Source organism: Nycticebus coucang, chromosome 8 (assembly GCF_027406575.1).
Source record: "Nycticebus coucang isolate mNycCou1 chromosome 8, mNycCou1.pri, whole genome shotgun sequence".
Lineage (NCBI taxonomy): Eukaryota > Metazoa > Chordata > Mammalia > Primates > Lorisidae > Nycticebus > Nycticebus coucang.
The window spans coordinates 15,384,156-15,404,063 of NC_069787.1; the positions used below are offsets into that span (position 1 = coordinate 15,384,156).

Sequence of the window (19,908 nt, forward strand, 5' to 3'; positions counted from 1 at the left end):
CTCTCCCCATCCATGGTTCCCTTTCCTGAATTTCAGTCATGTACCATTGAGATCCAACAATGTTACATGGAAAATCCAGAAATAAACAACCCATAAGTTTTCAATTGTGCCATTCTTAGAAGCATAAGGAAAGCTAGTACTGTCTCCCCTAGGACGTGAACCTTGTCCAGCATCTCCACGCTGCCTACAACGACCTGTCAGTCACTTAGCAGCCCCCTCAGTTATCAGATCAACTGTCGTGGTATCTCACTGACTTATTTTACCTGATAATGGTCCCAGTGCTCAAGAACAGTGATGCTGGCAATTCCCATATGACAGAGAGAAACCATCTAGTGCTTCCCTCAAGTGAAATGGTGAAAGTTCTAGTCTTAATACAGAAAGAAAAACAAATTATGTGCTCAGGTTGCTAAGGCCTATGGTGAGAACAAATCTTCCATGCAGGAAATTGTGAGGAAGAAAGAGAAATGTACGAGGCCTTTCCTGTGGTACCACAAACTGTAAACTTTATGGCCATAGTACATGATTAGTTCTCAGTTAAGAAGGAAAAGGCATCAAATTTCTGGATAGAAAACATGAACAGAAATGTGTTCCGGTTGATGGCAATTAGGTTGAAGACTATCCCTGGTTTCAGTCATTCCCTGAAAGTCTTCAAATGAAGCCTCTGGGGATAAGAGGGACTACTTTGTAGAAAGAAATTTATGTCGTACTTGAAAAGAGTATCTGTGTTTAGGGCTGGGACTGGCCACACCAGAAAGATCACATGATTCACAGTGGGCTGTTGGTCACACCCTATCAATTGACCTTAAGACTGAGTTCAACCATAGTCAATCAACCAATCAATCAGTTATGCCTACACAATTCCACCCCAGTAAAAAGTTTGGGCACCAAACAAAACAAAACAAACAACCAAATGAATTCTGGGCACCAAGGTTAGGTGAGCCTTTCTTGCTTGGTAATACTCACGCATCACTGCCAGGAGGATAATAGAGTACTATAAAAAAAATGGAAGTTTTTCATTTGAAGCTCTTCCAGACTCTGGCCTCTATGTCTCCTTTTCAGGCTACTTAATCCATACCCTTCCCCTGCGATAAACTACGACTTTCAATGTAGTAGTTGAAATGTACTGACTTTCAATGGGCTCCATGAGTCCTTCTAGCAAGTGATCAAACTTGAGGGTGATTTGTAGTCAGCTGAAATTCCATGTGTTTTGTGTCAGAAGTAAGAGGAGGCTCGTGTAGAATTGTATCCTCAACCTTTGCTTTTTGGTTAACTCCAGACAACCACGTCCTAGATCAGTGACCCTAAACGAGCCACTCCTGGTGCCTCAGTGGCCCAACTTTGAAATGGGGACACCTTATAAAGTCTTTGTGAGGATTAAATGAGTTAATATAGGTAAGCACTCAGAACAGTGCTTGGTGGAATACAGAGTAGGCACTAGATCATGTGTACTTAACAGGAGAGAGACACCAATGGGGAAAAAATCATTGTCAGAGGCAGAAAGAAATTATTTTTCTTATGCATAAAGCAAGGATATACATACAGGTCATAAATAGGCATAGAGTAGATATATGGTATTAAAATTTTCAGGCAGCACCTGTGGCTCAGTCGGTAAGGCGCCGGCCCCATATACCAAGGGTGGTGGGTTCAAACCCGGCCCTGGCCAAACTGCAACCAAAAAATAGCCGGGCGTTGTGGTGGGCGCCTGTAGTCTCAGCTGCTCGGGAGGCCGAGGCAAGAGAATCGCTTAAGCCCAGGAGTTGGAGGTTGCTGTGAGCTGTGTGAGGCCACGGCACTCTACTGAGGGCCATAAAGTGAGACTCTGTCTCTAAAAAAAAAAAATTTTTCCAGGCATGGTGGCACATATCTATAGTCCCAGGCTACAAAGGAGGCTGAGGAAAGAGGATTCCTTGAGGCTATGAGTTCAAGCCCAGCATGGACAACATAGTGAGGCCACATCTCATAAAACAAAACAATTTATGTAGGGAGAATGAAGAGATTAGAAAAACTCTTTTTTTTAAGAGACAGAATCTCACTTTGTCACCCTAGGTAGAGTGCTGTGGGATCACAGCTCACAGCAACCTCTAGCTCTTGGGCTTAGGTGATTCTCTTGCCTCAGCCTCCTGAGTAGCTGGGACTACAGGCATCCGCCACAACACCTGGCTATTTTTTTGTTGCAGTTTGACCGGGGCCAGGTTTGAACCCACTACCCTCGGTACATGGGGCCAGTGCCCTAATCACTGAGCCACAGGCGCTGCCCTAGAAAAATTCTAAAAGGATAAAGGGAAGAAAGACAAATGAAAAAAAAAAAAGTGGTTGAGGTGGAAACACTGCCCAAGACGGTGTTAAACATGTTGATGGTGGTGACAGAGAGAGGCCAGCTGCTCCAAATGGCTTAAATACAGAAATGAGCTATTTCTGTGACTTGGGGAGATTCCCAGTCAAAGGACTGGTAAATCCTGTTGTTTCCCAGAACTCCCACCCACCCTGACCCCTTCCCAGGCTGCGGGGCCGCACTCTGGCTGGACTGTTCTCAGCTGGAGGATGAGCTTCCTGCCTCTTCCAACTTCATGTTCATTTATACACAGCCATGAATGGGGGACCTGGTTCCTCCTGCCCACCCCTGTTTGGCATATTATTAAAACAAAATTGTTCCAATGTCCGGGCTGAAAGAATTTTATCTGTATGCTCATTGAAAGCTATTTTGAAATTGATGGATGTGTAAAAAAAAAAAGTGCAATGCAAATTAGCCCCAGAATGACTGATTTTTCTGTAATTCTGAGAAAGGAGAACATGTGGTCCTGTGAGGGCGTCATCTATCTGCATCCAATTTGGGTTAGAAAGAGAAAATGCTTATCAGAATCTTATTATTCATCTCTCAACCCTGCACCAGGAGTCACTGTGATTTGAATCAATGACCATCGTCAATACTGTGAATTCAGTGTTGAGTGTATTTCACTGAGAAAAGGAGAAATGTCTCTGCTTGGCTGGACTACTGTCTGGACTACCAGAGATGGAAAAAAACAGAACAGCCCCTTATTCTATCACTGGGAACTCAGTCATGCGTTTCTTAAACTCAAAACATGAGCACCATTAGGCTAAGGTGAAAGGAACCAGCCTGACAGCTCATTATATTGTAGGATCCAACTGCTCCTTCATGAGCACCTTGCTCTAGGCCAAGGGCCTTGTGGATTCTCTCCCCTCGCTGACTCCTTTGAACCAGCCCATTTCACACAGCAAGGTCATTGTCTTAGCCTGAAAGCAGCAGCGCCAGGAGTTGAATGCATGTTGCCCAGGTTTAATATTACAAGCCTCTCAGTTTCAAGGGACTAAACAGGGTCCATCCAAAAATGTAATGCTTAGACTCAGCACACAAAAAAGTTCAGAAGTGGTTGGACACAGTGGCTTATGCCTGTAATCCCAGCAGTCTAGGAAGCTGAGGCAGGTAGATTGCTTGAGCCTAGGAGTTTGAGACCAACCTGAGCAAGAGAGAGATGCTGTCTCTACTAAAAATAGAAAAACTTGGCTTGGCACCTGTAGCTCAGCAGTTAGGGCACCAGCCACATACACTCAGGGCTGGTGGGTTCAAACCAGGCCTGGGCTTGCTAAACAACAATGACAACTACAACAACAACAAAAAACAAAAACAAAAACAAAAAAAGCCAGGCATTGTGGCGGGCACCTGTAGTCCCAGCTACTTGGGAGGCTGAGGCAAGAGAATCACATGAGCCCAAGACCTTGAGGTTGCTGTGAGCTGTGATACCACAACATTCTACATTGGGTGACATAGTGAGATTCTGTCTCAAAAAATAAATAAATAATAAAAATAGAAAAACTAGCTGTGTGTTGTGGTGGGCACTTACAGTCCCAGGTACTTGGGAGACTGAGGAAAGAGGATCACTTGAGCCCAGGAGTTTGAGGTTGCTGTGAGCTATGACACCAAAGCACTCTAGCCTGATCAACAGAGTGAGACTTTGTCTTAAAAAAAAAAAAGCATCCAGGGCGGCGCCTGTGTCTCAGTCGGTAAGGCGCCGGCCCTATATACCAAGGGTGATGGGTTCAAAACCGGCCCCGGCTGAACTACAAACCAAAAAATAGCTGGGTGTTGTGGCGGGCGCCTGTAGTCCCAGCTACTGAGGAGGCTGAGGCAAGAGAATCGCTTAAGCCCAGGAGTTGGAGGTTGCTGTGAGCTGTGTGATGCCATGGCAGTCTACCGAGGGCGAAAAAGTGAGATTCTGTCTCTACAAAAAAAAAAAAAAGCATCCAGAAGTAAATGCTTCGGGCATGGTGGAATCTAATGGTTCAAACAATGCAACCAGGACCTCTCTTCCTGTGAGCTTCACTTTTCTCTTGGTTGGCTTTGCTCTTCAGGAAGTCCCTGCCACCTCAGTGGTTCCTGGAATCCAAAGTCTAAACCCCACATCCCAGTAACTTCAGCTCCTATTAAAAGAGATTTTGTTTCTCTATCTTTCCAGTAGTGTCTAGGCCCCAGGACTGAATCTCCTTCAGGCAACTCATGCCTGGAGGAGCCAGGTTTGCAAATGTTATTAAAGGAGTGTCTGAAGATAAGCCTCACACGTGGGTCCACTAGTCAGGTCCCAAGGCTGTGGTCTGGAACTGTGATCCTTCGAGCACCTGCTTCTGAACACTCTGGAGAGAATATTGGAGAGCAGATTCCACCCTGAGCAACATGGCAAGGTGCCATCTCTACTAAAAGAAAATAGGAAACAATCAGCTGGGTGTGGTGGTGGAGTCTGTGGTCTTAGCCACTCGGGAGGCTAAGGTGGTAGGACAGAGGCTGCACTCCAGGCTGGACAACAGACGGAGACTGTGTCTCTAAATAAATAAATAAATAGAGATGGGTAGAGGCAGATTCTGATTCTGTGCCATATCCAGGAAGGGTTTAGCCATCTCCAGGGGCCCCTTATCTCAGTTTGAGAACCACTGCCGCAGGGACCACGGGGCTGTACTGCCAGGTCCCTCTGGAGGAGGGTGCTCCCTGGATCCTGGCTCCCAGGGCCGAGAAGGAGCTGAGGACGGAGCCATCACAAACACAGAGGGGTCACCATCAACACACATTAATTGCAGAACAAAAGCACACAAACCATAAGGAGAATCCATCTCAGAGAGTCAGATGGGTCCCTCTGTGGGAACGGAGAAGAGCCCTGGACGTCTGAACACACAGCGTCTCTCACAGGTCAGCTGAGCTGTCCAGTTTGCCCCGCCCTTCCCCTGGCAGGAGGGGTGGTCACCCCTCCCCCACCTTTGGGGTAATAGATTGGGGTTACCTGTCAAAACTTCTAAATATGCATGGATCTTCCTTCTACCTTTCCTAAACAACCCATGGGTTCACAATTTACAATTTTAATTATATAATAACAGTCCCAATGGGCCGAGGTCAGTGTGGGTTAGTAGGGGTTCCGACTGGGGAACAGTCCCCTGCTCACCTGGTTCCTACTCCCCACCCTTAGCCACACCCCTTAGTCTTCCCTCCCACCAAGGAGAGAAGCTGGGGCCAAAAAGACACGATTTTCCCCGCAGAAGGAGAGAAGCTGGGAGCTGAGGTGGCACTTCTCGACTCCAGGTGGAAAGAAAGAAGCTGGGGGCCGAGACTACACATGTTCCCGTTGAGGGAGCAGAGCCGCCACAGCACTGAGGGCCTGTCCAGCGCCAGCCTGGCTACACTCAGTGCAGAGTACAGAGTACCAGAGCCTTCTGGGCCAGGGACGTGTATTCTGATAGGTACTCTCAAAACCAGCAGCAATGGCCAGAGAGGCAAGGGCTTTGAGGGAGGAAGAAAGGGAAGGAAGATTTGCTCAGCAGCAGACCAGAAGCATGCTATACATAACTGCTGGAATCCCCCTTGAAGCCCCATAAGATGGCTATAATTAGATCCATTTTATAGACAACAAAACTGAGACACAGAGGCACGTACTGATTCAGCCAGCTAATGAGGAACACAGTCTGCATTGCAATCTACAGCGCTGACTCCAAATTCTGCCTGGGTCTGCTCAGTGGTATAGTGGAAATGGAAAGCAGGGCAGCAGCCAGCAGGAGGCTGTACCAGGTGAGGCTCCAGGGGGCCAAGAAGATTCTGACATCCAGGGTAGAGGTGGTGGCCAGAGGCCACGGGAGCTGAGAAACATTCTGTGAGTGCCGAGAGACCATGGGCACCTCCCAAGTTTATCTTCAACTATGATATATAACCACCCAATTTCATCTCAAGCTGAAAGCAACACTATGGGATGAAAATTAAACCATCCTCCCAAACGCTGAGGACAGTGCTCTTTCCAAAAGAGAGGTCTACATTTCTCCCTTCTCTTTCTTAGCTCTGGTGCTGAAATATCACCACCCACCTATGCAGCTGGTGTCATTTCCCTGAAGCTCAGTGTTAGTCGGTGTGAAAGGAGGAGACCAGCACACAGCAGTTACAGTGACTCTTAACGGAATAACATATACAAAAGACATCTTGTCATCGTAATCACTCATGTTTCAATTAGCAACAAGCTCCAAGAGTTAGATAGAAGATTCCAAGGACCATGAAATTACATTTGTGAACACAGTGTTTAAAACATGCAACCCTTACTTGTTTTTCTCCACACCACTGGGCTGTTCAAACTGTATATTGTAAATTCACCATTAAGAAACGTGAGCCAATGGTGGTCTCTTGTGGAAGTGAACAGTATTTGCAACAGTTTTTATAGCCTAAATTGTACAAGATATTTTTCAAGCTTTATTTTTTAACTGGTAAATAATAATTATACCTATTTATGAAGTACGTAGTGATTTTTTGTTTGTTTTTGAGACAGAGCCTCAAGCACCCTGGGTAGAGTGCTGTGGAATCATAGCTCACAGCAACCTCCAACTCCTGGGTTCAAGCAATTCTCCTGCCTTTGCCTCCCAAGTAGCTGGGACTACAGGCACCCGCCACAACACCCAGCTATTTTTTGTTGCAGCCGTCGTTGTTTGGTAGGCCTGGGCTGGTTTCAAACCCACCAGCTCAGGTGTATATGGCTGGCGCCTTAGCTGCTTGAGCCATAGACACTGAGCCATAGTGATGTTTTGTTATATATACTGTACAGTGATCAGATCAGGGTAATTAACATAGGCATCATCTCAAATATTGATCATTTCTTTGTGTTGGGAATGTTCAATATCCCCTTTTTAGCTATTGGAAACTATATGAGGTTGGACAATTAAGTTCGCCAGCATCCTAGAAAAAGTGCTACTTACCTCAATGCTGAATATCACCAGGGTCACCTCTGAGATACTAACCGTTGGCCATCTGGTGACTGTAGTGATATTCCTCAATGAGGTATGTGGCACTTTTTCTGGATGAGTTGTTGAACTTAGTTGTCGCCTCATAAATTGTTAAATGTAGTCATCACCTGGGATAGTTTTGATGCCTAGTGGGAGGAAAAAAGCCCATTTTCAGAGTGGACACCTTCTGAAGGTACACGCCTAAAACCTGAGTCCGTTTTTAGGAACCTTTCCCTGGGGCCATGAAAAGCTCTGTTTGACCTGGCCACCAGCCTTTCTATTGCGCACTTCTTAAACCACCCATGTGAGCCTAAAGCAGGAGTTGCGGAGAGACTCTTTGAGACACAGGGTTCCAGCACATCTCGCTGGCATCATGTGGGGCATATCACTGTTTTTATCAGATGCTCCTTTCAAAATGGGATCATAATATTTAAGGACATCCAACTTGGATTCCCCTTCAAAAGCAGGCTACTAACCTATTGGCAGTCCTTCATCTAAGTTTGTGTTCCTGTAAGGCAAAGCAAGAATAGGGCTGGCGTAGGTGCAACAGGACTAAACAGTTGGAGCGGTCCATATTGCTTGGTAGATTTCCCCACCAGAAGATGCACATTTCTTTATTTCTCTATTTCGATGAACATTTTGTCATTTTTTAACAGTGTACCAGAACAAATGGAACTATGACTTGTGTTTCACCATTTGGGAAACTGAAGTGTCATACAATGTTGAAGTACATTTATTATGAAATTTGTGGTACGCACTGTCTCAGCTAGGGCAGCTATCACAAATTACCACAGACAGGTGGTGTAAACAACAGAAATTTGTCTCTCACTGTTCTGGAGGCTGGAAGTTCAAGATTAGGGTGCCAGCATGGCTGGGTTCTGGAGGGGCCTTCACATAGCTTTGCCTTGATCCTCACATGTAAGAGTGAGTAAGAGTGAGCTAGCTCTCTGGCCTCTTCTTATAAGGACACTGATCCCACTAATGAGACCCCACCCTCATGATCTAACCACCTCCTGGAGGCCCCACCTCCTCCTCATGCCATCACATTGGGGCTTAAATGTTAACGTGCAGAATTGGAGGGGACACATCAAGTCTGTATTACATGCTGGGAAGCCATCTAAAACATGTGCACTATATAAGAAATAAAAATAAAGGGAGCACCTGTGCCAACTACCACACAGGCTAAGAGAAAGCATTGCCAGTGCCTTTCTTAAAAGACCAGGTGTGGTGTAGCTCCCCACACTCACATCCATGCTAACCAGTTTGGGTTGTTTGTGAACTGTCTATAAACAGACTTATTGTGACTTACTTCTCTGCTCTATAATACTCCATTCTATGAATTTTTTTGAGACATTCTTTTTTTTTTTTTTTAGAGACAGAGTCTTACTTTGTCACTCTTGGTAGAGTGCTATGGCATCACAGCTCACAGCAACCGCCAGTTCTTGGGCTTAGGCAATTCTCTTGCCTCGGCCTCCCGAGTAGCTGGGACTACCGGCACCTGCCACAACGCCTGGCTATTTTTGTTGTTGTTATTGCAGTTTGGCCAGGGCTGGGTTCGAACCCACCACCCTTGGTATATGGGGCCAGTGCCCAGGACAATCTTTCATCATAGCTCACAGCAACCTCAAACTCTTGGGCTCAAGAGATCTTCTTGCTTCACTTTTCCTATTTTTTGTAGCGATGGGGTCTTACTCTCACTCAGGCTGGTCTCAAACTCCTGAGCTCAAGCAGTCCACTTATCTTGGCCTCCCAGGGTGGTAGGATTACAGGAGTGAGTCATCATGCCAGGCCCCATTATATGAATTGATGGCTCTTGATGAACATTTCTACAGTTTTCTTTCATGAATCAGCACAAGAGGGAACAAGAAATAACCTGAATGTGAATGGTGAGAAATGAGAAAGAAAGACAAGAGACAAATGATGAGATCAAAAGGACTGGTGCAGCTGATGACTGCAGCCACCACCAAACCGTGGAAACAGCTTTGTTTATAAAGTAACTTTAACAAGGAAATCTTAACACCTGGCGTGAAGATTAACTTTAAGGAGGAAAAGCTGTAGTATGCATGGGCCATGTGACTTCTGACAGCTGAAAAGAATGTTGATAAAGGAGAAGCAGCTGGGAGGGCTGCTTGCTATTCCTTGAACATCTCCCCAGGCTGTGGGGGCCCTGCCACCTCATAGCCCGTATTCCACCGTTTTTCTGATTTTTTTTCTTTCACAAGCAAAGCTGCCTTATAAGGGTCATCTGGTTCCTCCATGCAAGGGATCCTCTACACCAAGTGTCAGTGAATTTTTTTCTGTAAGGGGCTGGATAATAACTATTTGGGACTTTACAAACCATACGGTTTTTCTTGCAACTGTTCAACTTGGCTATGGTAGCACAAAAGCAACTAAAGACTACATATAAACAAATGAGCAGGACTTTGCTCCAATGAAACTTTATTTAACAAAACAAAACAAAAAAAGAGATGACCTAGAGTTGGACCACAGGCCCTAGTTTCCAACTCTTGCTCAAGATGACTTGCTTAGGAGTGGAACTGCCAGGACCAGACACTGCACTACCCTGTGCAGCCTGAGTGGGGCAGTGCATGTCCTGTCTGCTGGGTGACAGGGCATGTGACATTCAGCTCTTCTGAGTAATGCCAAGCTCTTCCCTGATAGTTTTGCATGTTTGCGTTCCCTCCAGCAATGTAGACGTTTCCCATCACTTGCATTCTTACTAGTACCTACTATCACTAATTTTTGCCCAACTCATGGGTGTGCAATAGTTTTGCTTTGCATTTGTATCAATAGTGAGTCTTGAGTTTGTGTCTTTTTTACAGCTGTACTGCCTTTCTGTGAATTGAAGGTAAGTCCTTTTCCTTTGGGAGCTTGAGGAGCAGCAGAGTCATGTGTGCATATCCATATTCCCTCTTACTGTCTTACCCCAAGAACCATGCTCACACATCACAGAGGCAATTATTTTGGTAATTAGAAACATGCCTTAAATTTTCTTTTAAATTTTTTTCCCAGCAACTTGCATAAAGTTGACGATGCCTTAATTTCTGAAAAACCTTTCAATGATTGAAAGATGGCTAACCAAGGCTGATAGTTGAGGTTGAGGCAATTTTTTTTTTTTTTTGAGATGGAGTCTCAAGCTGTCACCCTCAGTAGAGTGCCATGGCATCACAGCTCACAGCAACCTCAAACTCTTGGGCTTTAGTGGTTCTCTTGCCTTGGACTTCCAGAGGCTGGGACTACAGGCACCCGCCACAAAGCCCAGCTATTTTGTTGTTGTTGTTGTAGTTGTCATTGTTGTTTTAGCTGGCCCTGGCTGAGTTCGAACCCACTATCCTCGATGAATGTGGCTGGCGCCCTACCCACTGAGGTATGGGCACCGCCAGGCTGAGGCAATTTTTTGAAAAAATATAGATGACAGAGCGGCACCTGTGGCTCAAGGAGTAGGGTGTTGGCAGGTTCAAGCCTAGGCCCGGCTAAAACTGCAAAAAAGAAAGAATGAAAGAAAGAAAATAGATAGATAGATGACAGATCATATTAAATCTCTGAAAAATAGAAATCACCTTCACAATGATGAAAGCAAAGTGAGTGGCTGTATCAGTGGTCTATAGGGAAGCCCTGGGTTTCTATAACATGAGCCTCATTCCAGGGAGCAAGGAGGTAGGGGCGAGAGATGCCAAATGCAGAGGGACCTTGCTTCCCACCCTGGAAGTGCAGGGTGGGGGCTCCAGGGGATTTGTTTTATAACTTTGGCCACTACTCAATGTTCTCTTTGAAGACCTTCACAAGCTCTTTAAATAGACTATAAACCACTGTTCAGGCTGGATTTGGTAGCTCATGCCTGTAATCCTAGCACTCTGGGAGGCTGAGGTAGCTGGATTTCTTCAGGTCAGGAGTTCAAGAACAGCCTGAGCAAGAGCAAGACCTCGTCTCTACTGAAAATAGAAAAACTAGCCAGGCCTCATGGTGGGTGCCTGTAGTGCCAGCTACTTGGGAGGCTGAAACAAGAGGATCCCTTGAGCCCAAGGGTTTGAGGTTGCTGTGAGTATGACACCATGGGACACTACCCAAGGCAACACAGTGAGATTCTGTCTCATAAAACAGAAACAAAGACAAAACAATGTTCCATATTAATCAGTTTACAAAGGACCAATACAAGAAAAGAAACTGCCCCACACAGAGGAAACGCAATTAAAGCTAATGGGTAAGAGCTGGGCACCAGCTGGCCAGGACTCAAATCCGGGCTCCATCACCTACCACTAATGCTAAACTTTTCTGCTAAACTTCTCTGCACCTCAGTTTCTTCATGTGCAAAATGGGAATAATGCTTGAACTTCCCTTATTTGCTTAGTGTTAATTGAAACAATACATAGGAAAAGCTTGATATTTTTCAGTCATAAACATATGTGACATACTGGCTATTGCCATCCTAGTAGCTTTTTTAAAATGCCATCAGTAATAAAATGAACTATCCCTCATAACAATCCACAACTAACTCTTCTGGCTCAAAACTACTTATCTTCTATTGAAGCCGTAGACTTGGCTCAACCAAGAACCCAAGAACTTTCCCTTTTTGCTTTGGCTGTCAGGAAGCTGAGGTTCTGAACTAGAAGGTTGAGGTATAGGTGTTAGGAAAGGTAAATCCAATCCACAAAATATATATATACATATTAACACAGAGTAATCAAAGGATACAAAGTCAAAACCTGTAAGAACAGAAGGACCTCAGGTCATTTTAATTGAAACATTGTTATTTTTATGATTTGGGTGTATATATCAGCATTTTGATATTTGTGATTTGCTATAATTTTTTTTCTTGTCCTAAATATATATTCATTTTTCCATTTATAATTTTTCATTAATTATTTTACTTTTATTTATTTATTTATTTATTTTTTTGAGACAGAGCCTCACTTTGTTGCCTTCAGTAGAGTGCCATGGCTTCATAGCTCACAGCAACCTCAAACTCTTGGCCTCAAGCAATTCTCTTGCCTGAGCCTTCCAAGTAGCTGGGACTACAGGCATCTGCCACAGCACACAGCTAATTTTAGAGATGAGGTCTTACTCTGGCTCAGGCTGCTCTCAAACCTGTGAGCTCAGGCAATCCACCCGCCTTGGCCTCCCACAGTGCTAGGATTACAGGCGTGAGCCACTGCACCCAATCTAGCTCTCAAAGAGATTCCTTCAACACCTGGATCTATCTATCCATGCTGATGTGGGAGTGAAAGCCAAATTCCCCTTCATCCAGGAAATTTCATTAAAAGATCAACTCACAGTAAGGCAAATTATTGAGAGAAAGACATTTACATTACCATGAGCACAGGGAGAATCAGAGTGGTTGCCCAGTATCCCCATGGGGTTCAAAAGTTTATATGCCCTCATTTGGGGGGGCGCAGAGGAAGAATCTAGATAACTCTGTTGAGTGACAATAACTAAGGAGAATGAATAGACAGACACTGGTGAGCATGAATGGATGGGGGGAAATAGATGGACCTATAAATGGTTTTCCTTGAAAATTAAATTAACCTGAGAGACAGGTATTATATTTAAAATGACTTGGTCAAGTCTGGTTCATTCTTGATCTTCCTTCCTGCAATATATTGAGATAACAAGGAGGGGAAGGAAGGTGATCATTTTTTTGATGAATCTTTTTTTTATGAAGAAAAAGGGAAAGCTTCCAATGTCTGTTGATCTCTAAAGGCCTTTAATTCAAAATACCGTTTATACTAGGAGCCATATTATTGGGTGAAATTTCCTGAGATCCTTTATTAGGCATAAAAAACTGAAGACAGTGACTTTTGTACTGGAAAACTTCCCAAAAGGTCCAATGGCAGAGAGAGATTGCAGCAGAGTTCACAGAGAGTAGTCCCAGATTTACAGATCAGCCCCATGTGGGAACTTGTTAGCAATGAAGTCCTGAAAATCTGCCTCAATTAATGAATTGAATCAGAATCCACACTCAGAATTATTAAGTCGGAAACTCTGGGCTGGAGCCCAGCCACTTGGGCTTTTACAAACACTCCCACTGAATCTGAAGCATTGTTAGGTCTGGGAACCACTGGATTTCAGGGAATCAATCTGTGGATCCTCAAAGTCCATATGTAGCATACCTCAAATCCACCAGCTTGAGCCTGACATGTGATCAAACCATCCTGCCTGTTCTCATTCCCCATCTCCCCTGCTACTTTAACAGAGATCTTACTACTCTGATCTTACTACTCTGGTTGCAGAGTCCTCCATGCAAAAACCTGTGGGGCACAAAAAGGGCCAATGAGCACTATTTCCCACGTGACAACCTTGCCTGCTTCTGTCTCCATCTATGGGCAAACATTGCATTGCTCTGAAAGCTCCACCCTCATGCTCCCCTGGGTCACTCACTGCTCTCATCTTAACTAAGAGTGAGGACCAATGAGGCACCTGGCTTAAGGTAACACAGAGAACCAATGCTAGAACCCGGATACACTCGATAACTGGCAACAGGAACCAAGAACGACCAGCCGGAGCAAAGTAAGACCCTGTCTCTACTAAAAATAGAAAAACTAGCTGGGCATCATGGTAGGTGCCTGTAGTCCCAGCTTACTTGGGAGGCTGAGGCAGGAGGATCACTTGAGCCCAAGAGTTTTAGGTTTAGGTTGCTGTGAGCTATGACACCACGGCACTGTACCCAGGGCGACAGTGTGAGACTCTATCTCAAAATAAATAAATAACGGAGAACAAGTCAGTGCCCAGGAGAAAGGAGGCCAGTGCAGTGGGTAAAGCGAAGGAGGGGACAAAGATGATGGCATTTAAATCAGCGGGTGAGGGCCAAAACTGGAGTGGAATCCCATAGGAAGGCATTACCCAGGTTTAGCTGTAAAAAACAAAAGTTTTACTCATCTAGATTTACAGTTTCCTTTAAAGATTTATTCTCGTTTGTTCTGCATGTGATGTGTGTGTGTATAATAAGTACAGAAAGGAGAAACAAGATGACAATTCAAAAAAAATATTTTAATAAAAATTACTCATAAAAATCCTAATAAATCTCAAAGAGCAAGATATTCCTTATTACATTTATAAAAGAACATTTGGTCCTTTTACAAAAAGCTCTCTTTTAATTTAAATACATTTCTTATTTACAGGTTAAACAGAAAATATTATCTATAGTTGCAAAGCATATTGCACATTACAGAGAAGCATTTGTGTATTTCAGTAAGTTTTCCCAGAGTTTCCAACTCTAGTTTTTTGTAAGAACAGATTTACTTTTCTTGTGCATAATAAATAAAAATGCAGCTTGTATTTTGCTGTTTAAAATTAAAACAAAATAACCATTAAAAATATTATTCATCTGCCTCTCACAGAGAGAGAAGGGGTAGGGAATCAGAGGTCCACAGGAACTTGACGTTTTCCCCAGATTCACACCCAAGTTCAAGCAGAAGCATAACCCTGAGCCCTGCGAAACCTGGGTCTCCGGCCCAGACCCCTCCCACCCTCACAGGGTCCCCGCCCAGCAGGGAAGAGGCACTACAATAGGAGCTGGGTGCCTGGAAATGGAGAAGGGAAGCTCGAGACTTTCTCCCAAAGTCCCTGCTCAGCCACCGTGTGGCTAAGACCTACCTTTCAACCTGCACTCAATCTGAGCAAAAGATTTTTGTTTTTGTTAAAAGAGAAAGACCTCTGGAGCCCTCTAGAAAGAAGGGAATGTCTGAATTTGAGTCTCCAGAATCCAAAGTGGGGAACTGCACTGGGCAGCTCCCTGAGCTGAGAAAGAGTTAAGAGGGGTATTTTCCTTTGGTGAGGGAAGCAGCAGCAGGGGAGGGCGTCCAAACCCTCGGATCACACAACTGGACTTACCAAACCGGGAACTACAGACTCTCAAGAGTCACCTGCACAGACACCGCCCTGGCACACTTTTCTTTAAATACCAGACAACTATTTAAGTGTCATGTGAACAGTCCTCAATCCAAGACAAGACAAGCCCAGATTATCACCAGAACCTGGTGATTCAGGTACAAAGACAAAGTTCTGGCAGAAGAAAAAAAAAACTTGCAGAAAGGTTTGAAAACACAAGCTGGATCTTCATAACGGGGGACTGGCAAACCCTTCCTTTGTCACCTGTTCTTCCAGAACAGCTCACTCAGCTGCATCACCTGAAACAGCAAAGCCTGCCATGTAATGATCTGCCTCACTACCAAGGCAGCTTTCTACAATGGGGCGCAGACAGTAGCTACTCAGGAGGCCATGAAGATGGTCCAGGCTCACAGCTGTTGCAAAAGATGAACGTTCCTGGAGCAAAGCACAGGAACTTTCTCTCGTGTTCCCCTCTTCAGACCTTTAGGACCCAGGATTTTAGAATAGAGAATAGAAGGAACGGCAAAAGCCCTGCAAGATGTATCACAGTTGTTGACATTTTGATTTTCAAAAACAAAACAAGTAAGCTGCCTTGAACTTGGCTCAAAGAACCTTCTTTTTATGACAGGCACTATATAGCATTCTGGCATCCGGCCCCACAAATCACTACATAGCATCAAACTTTAGACAGGGTGGTCTGGAAGCTCAATAACCAGGATTAATATGCAGTAATCCAGTCCCCATCAGTCTCACCAACTGAAATTGCCTCAGTGCCCAGAAGTCAAGAGGGATCGAGACCTCTTACAAAACATGTCTCATGACAGCCTACAGCCCAAGATGCATCTGCACCACTCAGGACACGATGGTGCTGCCAGGCCCAGATCCCTACTCTAAGGCCACAGAGGAAGAGATGCCCAACCTGCGCATGAGTGACAGGCAAAGGGCCCAGATGAGAAGAGGAACACTGAAGTGCAACATCCCCTGCAGCCACAGGAACCAGAGAGGGAGAGGAGCAGGGCGTCAAAAGAGAAAACAGAAGCATGGAGAGCTCGCTCCCTTCCCCAAATTCACATTCTCCCAAATGGGTCACCAACAGTCCCAACTCCATTTGCCCAGAAAAAAACAGGTGAATGTGTGTATGCATGTGTGAGTGTATTTAACATTTTTACTGAGTCAATGAAAACATTTTAAAAATATATAGTATTCTGAAATAAAGTTTTCCATTCAGTAGATGAGACACTGTTAATAGAGAATAATGCTTCTGAAATGCCCACCGTGTGGCAACACCAAACAAGCCTGCTGATACCACAGCAGTATCTTCGACATCCAGTGGCCCAAACCAAAACCCATGTAAGGCACTACTCTAAAGCCTGCATTACACAGAAAAATGGCTCAAGGATGCTACAAAGTAATCTGATCTTTTCTTTCTCCCTGACTTAGCTAATTGGCACTACATGCAGGAAACAAAACCAAAACAAAATTCTAACACAAATATCATCGAATCCTTGGTTAGGAAATAAGAGAAAGATGGACGCTCAATCTTAGGTATTTTTCTCTGCCTAAAAGGCACCTGGCTCTAGAACTAAAGGTGTTCATCAGGTATGTTCATGTTCAAAAATAAATGCAAAATGCCATCCAAAAGGTCTGTTAGTTAAGCTCTTATACCATGACATAACAAGAGAATAGCAGTTAGGATCTGGTAAGACCATTATATTAAGCAAATAACTTTTAACACTGTGAAGATTATTTGGGGGATAAATTAATAACTGGAAGATTTTTTTGTCTGATGTGATCCAAAATCATGGCTGGATATCTGCGGGTGAGCCCAATTATCCAATAAAAGAAAGGATGACACTTTCAATGCAATTAAGCAGGGATAGCAAGTAAACCCTAGGCCCCTTTAGAAGGAAATTTAATTCTCAATCCTCTAACAAAGAAATAGCTAGCCGACTGTGGTGGCATAAGCCTGTTAGTCCCAGCTTCTCAGGAGGCTGAACCAGAAGGATCACTTGAACCCAGGAGTTAGAAACCAGCCTCAGTAATACAGTGAGCCCCCCACCCACATCTCAAAAAAATAAACAAACAGTAATAATAAAGAACAAAAAAGCAGCAATACTGCAGTATAGCAGGTGCCTGAAAAGTAGAGAGCCCGAGATTCTAAAGTATGAAGCTGTGAACATCAACCCACAGGTGCTCCGTCTATTGTGCTTAATAACATGAGCATGTCATAGAAGCCAATGTCCATATACCTCCTCATTTAAAGTATATCCTTAGGGGAAAAACAGGCATTTTATTGAATGGGAAAGTAACACTGAAGAGTTCAAGAATTAACCAGATGTGGGTGAGAAGTTGGACAGAATTTCCTACACCATCATCAATGGCCAGACATCCATCCCTTTCGACCTCAGACTGGATTTTGGTATGGTCTGGGTTCAGTCGTTTAGGTCTGCTTTATGGTGAGGTGAGGCCACACAGAGTAGAAGAGATCAAATCAAGCCAACCATCTGATCTATCTGTCGCATGTAGATACTCTTTAAGGGCAGAGAGTATCTCCTCTCATCAGGAACACGATTGCACTAGAAAGACAAAATTGAGGGGAAATGTGAATTTTGAACTACAACTGCATGTATTCATCTCTCAGGAATTATGGCTGGATGGCCTAATCCAGGGTTTCTCGCCCTGAGCACTGATATTTGGGGGCAGACGCCTGTTGCCAGAGCTATCCTGGCACCGCAAGATGGTTGGCAGAATCCTTGGCCTTTCCCACTGGTGCCAGTAGCAACTCCTGCCCTTCAGTTGTAACCATAAAAAATGTCTCCCAGCGGACAGAGCCTGTGGCTCAAAGGAGTAGGGTGCCAGCCCCATATACCAGAGGTGGCGGGTTCAAACTCAGGCCTGGCCAAAAACTGCAAAAAAAAATGTCTCCAAGCACTTTCCAATGTACCTTGAGGAGCAAAATCATCCCCACTTGGAAACCACTGAGAGAATTTAAAGGGAGATCTGGAGAGGGTAAAAGACATAACAGCAAGTGCTTAGCCAGGGCCAAGACTAAAAGCTACATCCTGTGGGTCTTTACTTATTTATTTGTTTATTTCAGAGACAGAGTCTCACTTATTAACCCTCGGTAGAGTACTGTGGCGTCACAGCTCATGGCAACCTCCAATTCCTGGGCTTAGGCGATTCTCTTGCCTCAGCCTCCCAAGTAGCTGGGACTACAGGCACCCGCCACAACACCCAGCTATTTTTTTGTTGCAGTTTGGCCAGGGCTGGGTTTGAACCCGCCACCCTTGGTATATGGGGCCAGCACCCTACCCACTGAGCCACAGTGCTGCCCACCTGTGGGTCTTTAATCCACATAGAATTCCAGAAAATATTTCAGCTATTTGAAAGTACTGTGGTTTTTCTGAGTTACATCCTTCTCATTCTACTGTTAAATTCTAAGTATTTAACATGGCTTTTTTTTTTTTTTAAAAGGCCTTCCCCCCACCAAAGGAGATGTAGGTCTTGAGAATGAACCAGGGTGTTATCCCTAGAAGCAGCTGGCTACATACATCCATTACACACTGCCTCTCTAAGGAAACATTTGCCCTGGGCTCTGTACTCAAGACTCTCTATACCCTGCTCCCCTTCCCCAACAAGATCAAGACTGGCAGGTCCTTCCATTGGTCCCAACCTCCCCCCACCATCCTGACCTCTGCTTTTGTATAGAAGCTTCTGTTCCTTCTACTTGAACATCCCTTCTTGACAAGCTCCCCCTCCTTTAAGGGTGTACTAACAAGTGACCTCCTCAGTGAACCCCTCCTGAAGTTCCCCTGGCAGATCACTCCCTCTTTGTTTCAAGACCACTCCTGGCTTGGCACCTGAAGCTCAGTGGCTAGGGTGCCAGCCACATACACTGGAGCCAGTAGGTTTAAATCCAGCCCAGGCCTGCCAAACAACAATGACAACTACAACCAAAACATAGCCAGGCGCTATGACAGGCACCTGTAGTCCCAGCTACTTGGGAGGCTAAGACAAGAGAATCACTTAAGCCCAAGAGTTTGAGGTTGCTGTGAGCCATGATGCCAGAGCACTCTACCGAGGGCAACATACTGAGACTCTGTCTCAAAAAAAAAAAAAAAAAAAAAGAGCACTCCTGACAAAGATCCAGGTAGGATCTGGTCTCCCCAACCAGACCATGAGCCCGTGTAGAACTGGGACTCCCTCTGATGGGCCTTATCCAGCACCTGGCACAACAGGACCAGACCTACTAGCAAGGGTGGCAGGTCAGAGGTATCTCCTTCCTAAAAGAGAAGACATGGGCTGGGTCCAAATCCTGGCTGCACCGCAAGGCTGTACCGTATGACATGAAACTCTCCATGCCTCCCTTTTCCCATCTGTAAAATGGGGATATTAAAAGTAAGTCCCCTAGCCGCTACGACAAGGAAATAAGTTGATATGCTCGAAACCGTGGAAGAGTGCTGGCATACAACAGCACGATGGAGTGCTGGCTAGCATTACTCTCCTCTCATTCACTCTCCTTGCCTCTCCACCTCGATTATGATTTGTCCACCTAATCGACACTCTCAGGGCTGATGGGAATTTAGGGGCTTTTCTGTGGTCTGGCCTGTCAATTTAGTCCAGAGCCTGATGGTGAGGGCCTTCTGTAGGGCACCAAGGGAAAGGGCGGAAGCAAAGTGTGATGAAAGGGCACCCCCAACCAAGGCAAGCAGTCTGTGGGGAGGTGGCCAAACTCTCAACAACTGAGGCATTGTGAGACAACAAGATTTGAGATTGACTGATCATGGGTCCATATTTTCTTATCCTCCAAACCATCCTACTTGATTG

At 44.9% G+C, this 19,908-nt stretch overlaps 1 protein-coding gene across 2 annotated transcripts in view; it reads right to left on the minus strand.

Annotated features, from left to right (window-relative positions):
* Window positions 1–14,220: 14,220 nt before the first annotated feature.
* Window positions 14,221–19,908, minus strand: part of EDEM1 (ER degradation enhancing alpha-mannosidase like protein 1) — a 40,179-nt gene continuing 34,491 nt past the window's right edge. For both annotated transcript variants that reach the window (XM_053599556.1, XM_053599555.1), the window contains one exon: window positions 14,221–17,657. In XM_053599556.1, coding sequence (XP_053455531.1) covers window positions 17,568–17,657 — 90 coding nt within the window. In that variant the 3' untranslated portion in view covers window positions 14,221–17,567. The remainder of the gene's footprint in view (window positions 17,658–19,908) is intronic.